This window comes from Pleurodeles waltl, chromosome 2_1 (assembly GCF_031143425.1).
Source record: "Pleurodeles waltl isolate 20211129_DDA chromosome 2_1, aPleWal1.hap1.20221129, whole genome shotgun sequence".
NCBI classification, from domain to species: domain Eukaryota; kingdom Metazoa; phylum Chordata; class Amphibia; order Caudata; family Salamandridae; genus Pleurodeles; species Pleurodeles waltl.
Window position 1 is genome coordinate 366,806,715 of NC_090438.1, and position 12,361 is coordinate 366,819,075.

The 12,361-nt window shown below is 46.0% G+C and overlaps 1 protein-coding gene across 1 annotated transcript in view; it reads left to right on the forward strand.

The window, feature by feature from the left end:
- LOC138265076 (connector enhancer of kinase suppressor of ras 2-like) overlaps positions 1-12,361 on the forward strand; it is a 1,142,768-nt gene that overhangs the window by 971,607 nt on the left and 158,800 nt on the right. The window contains exon 5 of the mRNA XM_069212623.1: positions 5,828-5,869. Coding sequence (XP_069068724.1) covers positions 5,828-5,869 — 42 coding nt within the window. The remainder of the gene's footprint in view (positions 1-5,827; positions 5,870-12,361) is intronic.

Consider the following 12,361-nt stretch of genomic DNA (forward strand, 5'->3'; position numbering starts at 1 on the left):
CAAACATCTTTGTAACCCAGTTTCAGACAAAGATCGGATAGCCCCGTTCTTTTTCACTGTTACAAATGCATTTGTTATATTATATAAATTGGGACTAATGTTTTCTTTTGTTGCATTATGCCTCTGTGGGTGTTATGTTCCAGACATTGAATAACACAGACGTGGGACATCCACAGGAGTGAAGATGGAAGTGCATCGCTTTGTGAACGAGACAGGTGACCGCTTAGGTGCCTGCTACTTTCTTGGCGATGTACCCTAATGCATTGTCAATCGTCGTGTGGGAACAATTAGGAAAAGCTTCATGCATGCAACTACGCTTTGACAATTGCACAACATATAAAATGCATTTTCCTCAATCTCTGACCAGGCATTAAAATATTCATTTCAGAATCAAGCCCATTGTTATTCCATCTGCTTGTGTCACGGATGATCATAGTAAATGTTTGCATACTATCTGTGTTTCGGCCCAATATTTGGTAGACATAGAAATTAATCCAATTTAATTGGCAGAAGAACAAGGCCATTAACAGAAGCTGGTAGTGATTACAACAACCACCGTTGACCATCTGCTTGCTTATTGTGGATCAGACACTCGGGCATGCTTGGAAAGAGAATACTTCCTCTGCCCAGTAATGTCTGGAATAATCCCCCAATTCCAGTATTGACACAGTTGCCACTTCCATTGTCAGGGAACGAGTTCTTACGGAGTGTAATCCATCCATTTTCTCAGAAGAAACTACGGTGTGTGATTTATGTGCAGCGCAGAGTCAGTTTCACGACAAGCATTGAGAGTGAGTAAATATGTGTGAAATTGGGTATTTTAAAAAAATCAGCGAATATGTTTTCTGTTTTATTATTGTACATTTGTAAACATGTCTGTTTAAACTTTTATGAGTATGGATTTCTAAATAAGTGAATCCATTGTAATTGTTTGGTAAAAGCTGCAAGCATGATGAAGTCTAAAAAAATGTGATTCGTTGTTGGAGTTCTCCAGCGCTTTGTTGCACTGTAGCCTAGAGGGTTAGAAAACGTGCATGATGCAGTAGTGCTTTGGTATTCTTCAGAAATTCATTTTTTTGTCCTTCATTAAAAAGAGGCGCAAAACATGCTCACAAAATATATATTAATGTTGAAACAAGTCAATAGTTTTGCTTAATCCAAACTGTTTACACGTAATTAATGTATTTAAGAGTATTAAAGTTAAATAGATTTATTAGATTTGGAAAAGGTTAGGCTTGTTTGTGAAAAAGTTATTTTGTTTTTAGTTCTTAAGAATGCATCTTTATTTGCTCAAATGTTCTACTTGAAATGTATAGCGTTTTTTAGTAAAGGAGTCCAACCTTTATTAAATAATGACGGTGTTCTAGAACCAGGTGGGAAGTCTGCTAGGTCTGCAGATGGTATGACCTTCACTCCTCTGGTGGTCCAGTGGTGGACGGACCACCAAATCATGGGTTTGCACCAGTGGAGCAGGCGGAGACTCCACTGGTGTAAACCTTTTTCGCCCCTTGTGCGCTCCCATTGCCGGCTCTCCCTGAGACGCTCTCAGCCTTCCTGCCGATGCGTCCCCTGCCGCCCCACCCCGCTCACGCCCCATTCGCTTTCCCCTCCCGCCTCCCAGCTGCTCCTCCCTCCCTCCTCCCTTCTTAATGGCGGTCGCTGCGCGGCGAGCGACCTCTGACTTGCCTTTGGTCAGGAGCTTGCTCCCCCACGCTCGCAGCACCACCTAGCTGTGCCCGTGTCCCTGACCCCCGCCCACGCTGCTGTTCGCGTGTTCGAGGCCCTCCTCCACCCGCAGGCACACACCTAAGCCTCATGCCTGGTGTCTAGTGGGCTTCTGGTAAGCGTTCTAGACTTGTGCATTTGTGCCTTGCGTTTATTGTACCTTGTTTCTTTGTGCCTTGCTCTTTTGTCCTGTTATTGCCATCGTTTTGCATTTTGTGCCTTTTTCAGTTTTGTGCCTTTTCTGCCCTTTGTGCACTCCCCTTGCCGGCTCTCCCTGAGCTGCTCTCAGCCTTCCCGCCGCTGCACCAGAGGTGTGCCAGAGTCAAGCCCGTCTGCGCCCGTCCACGCCTGGACCGCGCCCAGCGGCAGTCCCTCTGGCCCGCGGCCCTCCCACACCACCGGTCGCTGCTGCACCACCGAGGACCTCCTCGCCCTCAACCCAGGACTCTCCCCAACCTGCTTCCAGTACACCCCCAAGACCACCAAAGGACCCTTCACCTGCCAAGCCTGTCACTTCACCTGCACCTCAAAACGCCTCGACAGACCTGCCAACAACCACTTGAACTGCATTCTACTCAACACCCGCTCCATCCACAAACACGCCATCGAACTTTGGGACCTGTTGACCTCCATGTCACCGGACATCGCCTTCCTCACTGAAACCTGGACTAACTCGGCCTCTGAACCCGATATTGCCATTGCCATCCCTGAAGGCTACAAGATCACCAGGAGAGACCGCACCAATAAACTAATAAGGAATTGCCATAGTCCACAAAAGCACCATCAAAGTCTCGACCAGCACCCATGACACCCTCAGCTCCGCCGAACACCTCCACTTCAACATCTATGTCAACGCCAACACCACCCTCAAAGGAACACTGATCTACAGACCCCCAGGTCCCTGAGCACAATTCTGCGACACCATCGCTGACGTCGTCAGCACCCAGGCCCTCGCCTCAGCAGATTGCATCCTCCTCGGCGACCTGAACTTCCACCTAGAAAACAACAACGACGTCAACACCAACCACCTGCTGGACAACCTCGCTAACCTCGGCTTCAAACAACTCATCACGTCACCCACTCACATGGCAGGCCACACACTCGACCCCATCTTCACTGCCAACAGCCACGTTTCCTTCAGCCACACCTCCGAGCTCGACTGTACAGGTCATCGCTGCATCCACTTCTCCTACCAGAAACCAACTACTCACCAGCACACAACCCCCCCTGACGCAACTGAAGCAAAGTCTCAACAGAACTACTGATCTCCACCCTCGCCCAGACCCCACCACCAGGAACCTCGGACCCCGACACAGCCACCACTGACCTGCATCGCTGGTTAGCAAACTGCGCCAACACCCTCGAACCGCTCAAAAATTTTTCAAACACCCTGCACAGCGCCAAGGCCAGCTGGTTCAACCCTGATCTTCAGAGCTCCAAATGAGAATGCCCCAAAAGAGAGAAGGCCTGGCGCATGGATCCTACCGAACCCAACCACATCGCACTCAAGGAGTCCATCCACAAGCATCACCAACTGATCTGCACCGCCAAAAGAACCCACTTCAAAAACCGCATAGACAACAACACCCACAACAATAAAGAACTCTTCGGCATCGTCAGAGAACTCTCAAACCCCAAGACCTGGTTCAGCTAAACCCCTCCGTCACAAGAGCTCTGCAACTTCCTCGCCACCCACTTCCGCCGTAAGATAGAAGAAATCCACAACAGCTTCAATCCCAAACAGACCGCAGACATCCACGAACCCGACGCCCTGAGCAACCGCAACCTCCTCCACAACTGGACCCTTGTCAACAAAGAAGTTGTCACTCACACCATGGCCTCCATCCACTCTGGATCCCCATCGGACCCCTGCTCTCACCATATCTTCAATAAAGCTAGCAACATCATCGATCCCCACCTCTGCGACACCATCAACAGCTCCTTCGAGTTAGCCACCTTCCCAGAAAGCTGGAAACATGCAGAAGTCAACGCACGACTGAAGAAGCCCAAGGCGGTCCTTGATGACCCGTAGCACTACCGGCCGATCTCCCTCCTCCCCTTCCCGGCCAAGGCCATTGAAAAAGTCATCAACACCCAGCTCTCCCGTTTCCTAGAAGACAGCGAGGCGCTCAACACCTCCCAATCCGGATTCCGGAAAAATCACAGCACCGAGACCGCACTCATTGCTGCCACAGATGACATAAGGACCATGCTCGACAAAGGAGAAACCGCAGCACTCATCTCGCTGGACCTCTCTGCCGCATTCGACACGGTATGTCATCACACCCTCTGCACACGACTCCACAATGCCGGAATCCGCGACAAGGCTCTCAACTGGATCTCATCATTTCTCACCGGCAGAACCCAGAGAGTCCGCCTTCCACCATTCCTGTCAGAGGCCTCCAAGATAATCTGTGGCGTCCCACAAGGATCCTCCCTCAGCCTAACGCTCTTCAATATCTACATGGCCCCCCTCGCCAACATCGCACGGATACACCACGTCAACATAGTATCATACGCAGACAACACCCAGCTGATCCTCTCCCTTACGGAAGACCCTACTACTGCCAAAAACAACCTACACAACGGATTTCACGCCATCTCCAACTGGATGAAATCTAGCCGCCTCAAACTAAACACCGATAAAACAGTGATCGTCATCTTCGGGTCCAACCCCTCAGCATGGAACGACTCCTGGTGGCCCAACTCCCTAGGCACCACACCATCACCCACCACCCACTCTTGCAACCTGGGCTTCATCCTGGACTCCACTCTCAGCATGACTCCACAGGTCAACGCAATCTCCTCCTCCTGCTACAACACTCTCCGCATGCACCGCAAGATCTTCAAGTGGATCCCCTTCGAGACCAGGAAAACCGTCACCCACACCCTGGTCAGCAGCAGATTGGACTACGGCAACACCCTATATGCAGGAACAATGGCCAATCTACAATACAAGCTACAACGAATCCATAACACATCCGCCCACCTCATCCTTGACGTCCCGCGCCGCAACCACATCTCCCCCCTCCTCAGAGACCTACACTGGCTACCCGTACCGAAAAGGATCACTTTCAAACGCATGGCCCACGCACACAAGGCTCTCTACAACACTGGTCCAGCCTACCTCAACGACAGACTTACCTTCCACGCTCCCACATGCCATCTTCGCTCCGCCAACCTTGCTTTCGCCACCATCCCCCTCATCCGCCACACCACTGCCAGAGGAAGATCCTTCTCACACCTCGCCACCAAGACCTGGAACTCACTAACATTTTTGCCAGTGACAGTTTTGCCAATGTACCTCAGCTCTTCAGGGGCCAGGAATGTCATTTACTAGTTGGTTTTGTGAGAAATATAATTTCAACCTGCTCTTCCCCTTTCCCCCCCCCTCCGCTACCTGTCTACTGGCCTCGGTATGAGAAAAATCCACTTTACAAAATGCAAATGCAATAAAAATTCAGACAAATAATAACTGCACAGGAAAAAATAAATAGATATTATGGTAAGCAAGCCATAAATATGAGCACATATGAAAAATGATATCTCATGAATGTGCCATATAGAATGTTCCAGGGCACTGATTTGTTCCTTGCCACAATGTAGAAAACAAATCTATGCGCTGAGCATCAATTTATCTGCAGAGGAGTATAGAAAGGAGAGAGAGAAAATATTTTACAAAGTATGGTACTGGCAGTGTTCAGGGTCCGGACATCCAGTTCTTGAAAAAAGACAAATGATGGAAATACACAGATTTGCAATTCAATCTTGTCAATTGATAGATCAATGCAAATTAGAACAATGGTCAGGACAGAATAGTTGCATCCTCCAGTAAGAAGCTGGTTTATGTAGGTAACATTCGTCTCATCTTTGAGCTTTGCAAAGGACCACATTCTAAGAGATGCAACATGTTGTTTAAAAGAAATGCTACAAATACTGTGTTTACTAAAGGTCCATAGATGACATGATTACCTTTTCAGTAGTACTTTGGATTTCTGCATGAATAGATTTGCTTCACTTTGTCGGTCACTAAATAGAAGTGGAAAACATCTTCGCAGAACATATTTTAATATATTGTTGTGACTTTCTCTCACAACTACAGGATTGCACCGTGTATGAAACAGAAAATAAAATCCTTCATGTGGTAAGTCACCATTGTCATTTATTGATGCTCCTAATTGTTTTAAAAAGATTTGCTAGGATCAGTTGGTTATTCTTCTCATAACGTTGTGAATTGATTTTGCTGTTTTTGTATTATATGTAAACAGGGACTTCCCTCCGGAGAGGGGTGTTTGGGGTGTTACACCCCACAAAAAAATTATTCCGTACTATATAATTGGGTGCACGTGCTTTCAGTCAAGTAATGTGAAGTGTTTGTCAGATTTCACCTGTGATTTTTTCATGTCCTCACTGACAAAGACAGATAGTTTCTCTATCTATGTTTTGAAGGCCTTAAAAAGTGTTATTCGTTTGAAAAATATCGTGTTTTCAGTACCCCTAAGAATCCACATCCTTCTTTCTTCCCAATGCTCTTCAAGACCCATTCATGTCCTGCTTCTCATATAATGTGTTTCAACATTAAGCCCTAGCGTGATTGATGGGAAATCATAAGCTCACACCCCTCCCCCCCAGCCAGTGATGCTGGCCAAGCTATGCCCCTGTATGCAAAAGAAAACCTTCATGTCATGAAAAAGACTATAGAAGCCCATCGGAGCAATGGGCCAAAAACTAAACAATCTAAGTGATTGGGCATCAGCATATATGGGAACATAAACAGCAGCATCTATTGGAATCAATAAATTGGTAGCCCCAATTTGAAACTGAACTATTGATTTCTAAGAGAGCTTCTGAACATATTCTTAAAATGTGTTAAAAACTAGTGTTGATGTAACATTTGTAAAGTGTAAAATATCTTTCTTTAAAATATGTTGTTTTAAAAAACAAAATTAAAGCACTACAATTAGTTAACAAAAATCACGTACTCTTCTGGTCACAACAATGAGATGAAACTGCCATCCGCAGACTCCTACATACAATATTGTATTTGTTTTAACAGTATAATAATTTGCCCCTGAAAAAACGGAGATGCACCACCTTCCACCAGAGAGTGTCATCATGAGGGCACACGTTTTCTACTGTGTTCATTTAGTAGACACCCAATCTGAGAGCTTTCTGCTCTAAAATATACAATATTGTGATGCCATCAGCTGCACTTACCATTCTGGCCTGTAATAAAGTCTTAACGTCCTAATAAAAGAATAGCTGTTGACCTAAAGAAAAGAGAATGTACCCAGATCAAAAGCCCGAAGTATGCATTTTGCAGATGCTGCTCTCTTCACAGAGGCACATATGGAGCTAGAACACCCGTATACACTGCCGAACTAAACCATCACTGACGAGTTAAACCACTCAAGTTCATCATTCAGCCTATGGTCTAATTTATTATGTCTCTATATTCAGAACGATTCTGTCTCAATATGTCTTTTTAAGATAACCCCATCTCAATGATTTTTAAATTAGCTCTGTACAAACACATAAAATCAGCTGTATTTGCCATCTCCACCAAGCAGCGTTATCGGTTTGCTTGTATCTTCATATGTTCAAACAGTTTTTTCCTAGCTTGATAGTGGCTTTTCATGTGGTCATCCCCAGATAAAGTTAGCTATAAGGCTCTAAGCATAAATTAAATTATGGTATTACACAGAATGTGTTTTTCCAAGCACCAAACGTTGCTGCCCTAGTGATATTGACACATATTCTGCTTGTGTTGCTGTTCACTCTATTCAACTGATGCATGATAAACCCCATATATAAGGAATGATTGCTGACAACTATCTAAGAATACATTATAATTGGGCGTCGTCAGATGTTTTGCCTTTCATGGAGAAAAAAATGTATTTTCCAAGAAAGGAAATCCTGTGTAGTGCTTCTTGGTGAAATATGAATACACACACATTTCCCCTCCCGTTCTGATCATGTTTGAGGAGTCAGGAGGAATTCATAATTGGTGTATCATGCCTTTTTATTTGTCTAAAATAAATCTTTTGCTAACCCAACTTTTGGCTTTTTAATTAATCATCGGCACTAATGTACGAGCACATGGTTTGAATACCCATCATAAAGACAAAAGTAATCCTAGAGCAGCCCACTTGAGCCTGATTATAAGTGCAGGGCTGAATCCCAGTCCTTGTGCTGTAAGGAGTTTGCACAAGGATTGAAAGGGTTAAGTGTTTGCCACATTTAATAATTAACACACCTCTTGTAAGTGTCTGCAGGTCAGACGCCTTCTTATTGAAGGCAAATCCTGAAAAGTGGCAAAACATGCCGACTTTGGTTTGGTAAATGTGACATCCGCATATAATGCCTCATTTCTGAGGCCATAGGTTGGAATTTGTTATATTGACGGTATAAATAAATAATTCATACCCCTTTCAGCCCTCTTGATGTTCGAGTCTGTGGACGAAAATGGACAAAAACTGGGCATGGATTGTTTTTTTCATTAAGAATGTTGGCATGAGGAAATTTGAGGGAAACAATGATCAAAACAACAGAATATGGACTGAATGACCAGCTCCTGTGGTTACTCTTGGAGTTGAGGCTCGAATGTACAAACACAAAATGTATCTCTGTCTACTTAACAGCATCTGTAATAAGGTATGTAGGTACTTTGTGAAAAAGGCTTAATAGCTGGTGCCTTTGGAATCAACTCTTTGATCATCTCAAAAACTTCTTGTTGATCTTGAGAACATACAAACTTGATGCGTTTCTTTAATAGTCCTGTTAAAGATTGAACCAAAAAGGTGCATCCTTAGATAAATGTAGCATAATATTTGCTTAGCTCTAAAAATACCTAAATGAATCTTTATCCTTTAGAACAGGTGCTTCTTTTATAGCTTTGACAAGAGTTGATTTGGCCTCAGTATCTTCTGATGTTCTATTATGATCCAAGTAATCAACTTGATCATCTATAAATGTACATTTTTGACTGTTGACAGTAATCCCATGTTTCAAGAGTTTTTCCAAAACAAGTTCCAGTTTGATCAAGCACTGTTTAATACTCTCAGTACGTATCAGAATGTCATCTTGGAATGCCTATATTCCAACCTAGTGACCATACGTTGGAATACACTAGCAGCGGAAGCCAAACCAAATGGCCTCCTTAAATACATATAAGCCCCAAAATAAGTCACAAATGTCAGAAGTTGTGATTCCTTCACCAGAGGAATCTGGTGACATGCTGACTGTATGTCTAATGTTAAAAAATACTCACTACCACCCACGGGGGGAGGAAGTGGGGGGAAAGAATTGCCTGGGCCCGGGAGGCTGGTAATGCACTGTTGCTGCTTTTGTTACTAGGGGCCGATATTGCAGCACCATTGCAAAACCACAACCAGTAACAAAACCCTCCAGTAACAAAACCGACCTCCACTGCTGCAAAACCAGTCCCCACACTTCAAGCCTCCCGGGGAAACGCCTGATGCCTGTTATGGCCAGTCCGGCCCTGTTGCCAACACACAATGTTCCCACCATTCTCAATTACATATGTTTTAGTAATAATCTCTCTTTCTCTAAACTTGAGGACATCTGAGAAGTATCCTTTCATAGTAATATTGTACTGCCCAAAAGCCTTAGGGTTTACATCTGTGTGTTTGACGAGATTACTCGACCATTGTTTTTCCGAATGTGAGTTCTGATAAAATGGTTATAGAGGATCCAGAATTGGCCATGGTCCCAAGTTCAACCCTGCCAATATCTATAAAACATATTGGAACTTTGCATTTTTTAAGGATTATTTTCCACTACATCTTCAGTCAACAAAACATTGTTTAAACCCTTGCAAATATCTTTTTCAACTGTACTGATTTGGGTAATTCAAGTATGTAGGAGGCTGGACTGGCTTGTAGTGAGTACCAAGGGGTACTTGCACCTTGCACCAGGCCCAGTTATCCCTTATTAGTGTATAGGGTGTCTAGCAGCTTAGGCTGATAGATAATGGTAGCTTAGCAGAGCAGCTTAGGCTGAACTAGGAGACGTGTGAAGCTACTACAGTACCACTTAGTGTCATATGCACAATATCATAAGAAAACACAATACACAGTTATACTAAAAATAAAGGTACTTTATTTTTATGACAATATGCCAAAGTATCTTAGAGTGTACCCTCAGTAAGAGGATAGGAAATATACACAAGATATATATACACCATAGCAAAAATATGCAGTATAGTCTTAGAAAACAGTGCAAACAATGTATAGTTACAATAGGATGCAATGGGGAAACATAGGGATAGGGGCAACACAAACCATATACTCCAGAAGTGGAATGCGAACCACGAATGGACCCCAAACCTATGTGACCTTGTAGAGGGTCGCTGGGACTATTAGAAAATAGTGAGAGTTAGAAAAATAACCCTCCCCAAGACCCTGAAAAGTGAGTGCAAAGTGCACCAAAGTTCCCCTAAGGACAAAATAGTCGTGTTAGAGGGAAAATGCAAGGAAAACACAAATCAGCAATGCAACAACGATGGATTCCTGACTGAGGGTACCTGTGGAACAAGGGGACCAAGTCCAAAAGTCACAAGCAACTCGGAGATGGGCAGATGCCCAAGAAATGCCAGCGGTTGGTGCAAAGAAGCTCTTACTAGGCTGAAGAACTGTGAATACTGCAGGAACGACAAGGGCTAGAGACTTCCCCTTTGGAGGATGGATCCCCCACGCCTTGGAGAGTCGTGCAGAAGTGTTTTCCCGCCGGATGGACACCAACAAGCCTTGCTACATGCAAATCGTGCGTTTGGCGTTTTTGGACGCTGCTGGGGCCCAGGAGGGACCAGGAGGTCGCAAATTGGACCTGCAGAGAGAGGGGACGTCGAGCAAGACAAGGAGCCCTCACTGAAGCAGGTAGCACCCGGAGAAGTGCCAGAAACAGGCACTACGAGGATGCGTGAAACGGTGCTTGCCGAAGTTGCACAAAGGAGTCCCACGTCGCCGGAGACCAACTTAGAAAGTCGTGCAATGCAGGTTAGAGTGCCGTGGACCCAGGCTTGGCTGTGCACGAAGGATTTCCACCGGAAGTGCACAGGGGCCGGAGTAGCTTGCAAAGTCGCGGTTCCCAGCAATGCAGCCCAGCGAGGTGAGGCAAGGACTTACCTCCACCAAACTTGGGCTGAAGAGTCACTGGACTGTGGGGGTCACTTGGACGGTGTCGCTGGATTCGAGGGACCTCGCTCGTCGTGCTGAGAGGAGACCCAAGGGACCGGTAATGCAGCTTTTTGGTGCCTGCGGTTGCAGGGGGAAGATTCCGTCGACCCACAGGAGATTTCTTCGGAGCTTCTGGTGCAGAGAGGAGGCGGACTACCCCCACAGCATGCACAAGCAGGAAAACAGTCGAGAAGGCGGCAGGATCAGCGTTACAGAGTTGCAGTAGTCGTCTTTGCTACTATGTTGCAGGTTTGCAGGCTTCAAGCGCGGTCAGCGGTCGATTCCTTATCAGAAGGTGAAGAGGGAGATGCAGAGGAACTCGGCTGAGCTCATGCATTCGTTATCTAAAGTTTCCCCAGAGACAGAGACCCTAAATAGCCAGAAAAGAGGGTTTGGCTACCTAGGAGAGAGGAAAGGCTACTAACACCTGAAGGAGCCTATCACAAGGAGTCTCTGACGTCACCTGGTGGCACTGGCCACTCAGAGCAGTCCAGTGTGCCAGCAGCACCTCTGTTTCCAAGATGGCAGAGGTCTGGAGCACACTGGAGGAGCTCTGGACACCTCCCAGGGGAGGTGCAGGTCAGGGGAGTGGTCACTCCCCTTTCCTTTGTCCAGTTTCGCGCCAGAGCAGGGGCTAAGGGGTCCCTGAACCGGTGTAGACTGGCTTATGCAGAATTGGGCACATCTGTGCCCAACAAAGCATTTCCAGAGGCTGGGGGAGGCTACTCCTCCCCTGCCTTCACACCATTTTCCAAAGGGAGAGGGTGTCACACCCTCTCTCAGAGGAAGTTCTTTGTTCTGCCATCCTGGGCCAGGCCTGGCTGGACCCCAGGAGGGCAGCTGCCTGTCTGAGGGGTTGGCAGCAGCAGCAGCTGCAGTGAAACCCCAGGAAGGGCAGTCTGGCAGTACCAGGGTCTGTGCTACAGACCACTGGGATCATGGAATTGTACCAACAATGCCAGGATGGCATAGAGGGGGCAATTCCATGATCATAGACATGTTACATGGCCATATTCGGAGTTACCATGGTGAAGCTACATATAGGTAGTGACCTATATGTAGTGCACGCGTGTAATGGTGTCCCCGCACTCACAAAGTTCAGTGAATTGGCTCTGAACAATGTGGGGGCACCTTGGCTAGTGCCAGGGTGCCCTCACACTAAGTAACTTTGCACCTAACCTTTACCAGGTAAAGGTTAGACATATAGGTGACTTATAAGTTACTTAAGTGCAGTGTAAAATGGCTGTGAAATAACGTGGACGTTATTTCACTCAGGCTGCAGTGGCAGACCTGTGTAAGAATTGTCAGAGCTCCCTATGGGTGGCAAAAGAAATGCTGCAGCCCATAGGGATCTCCTGGAACCCCAATACCCTGGGACCTCAGTACCATATACTAGGGAATTATAAGGGTGTTCCAGTAAGCCAATGTAAATTGGTAAA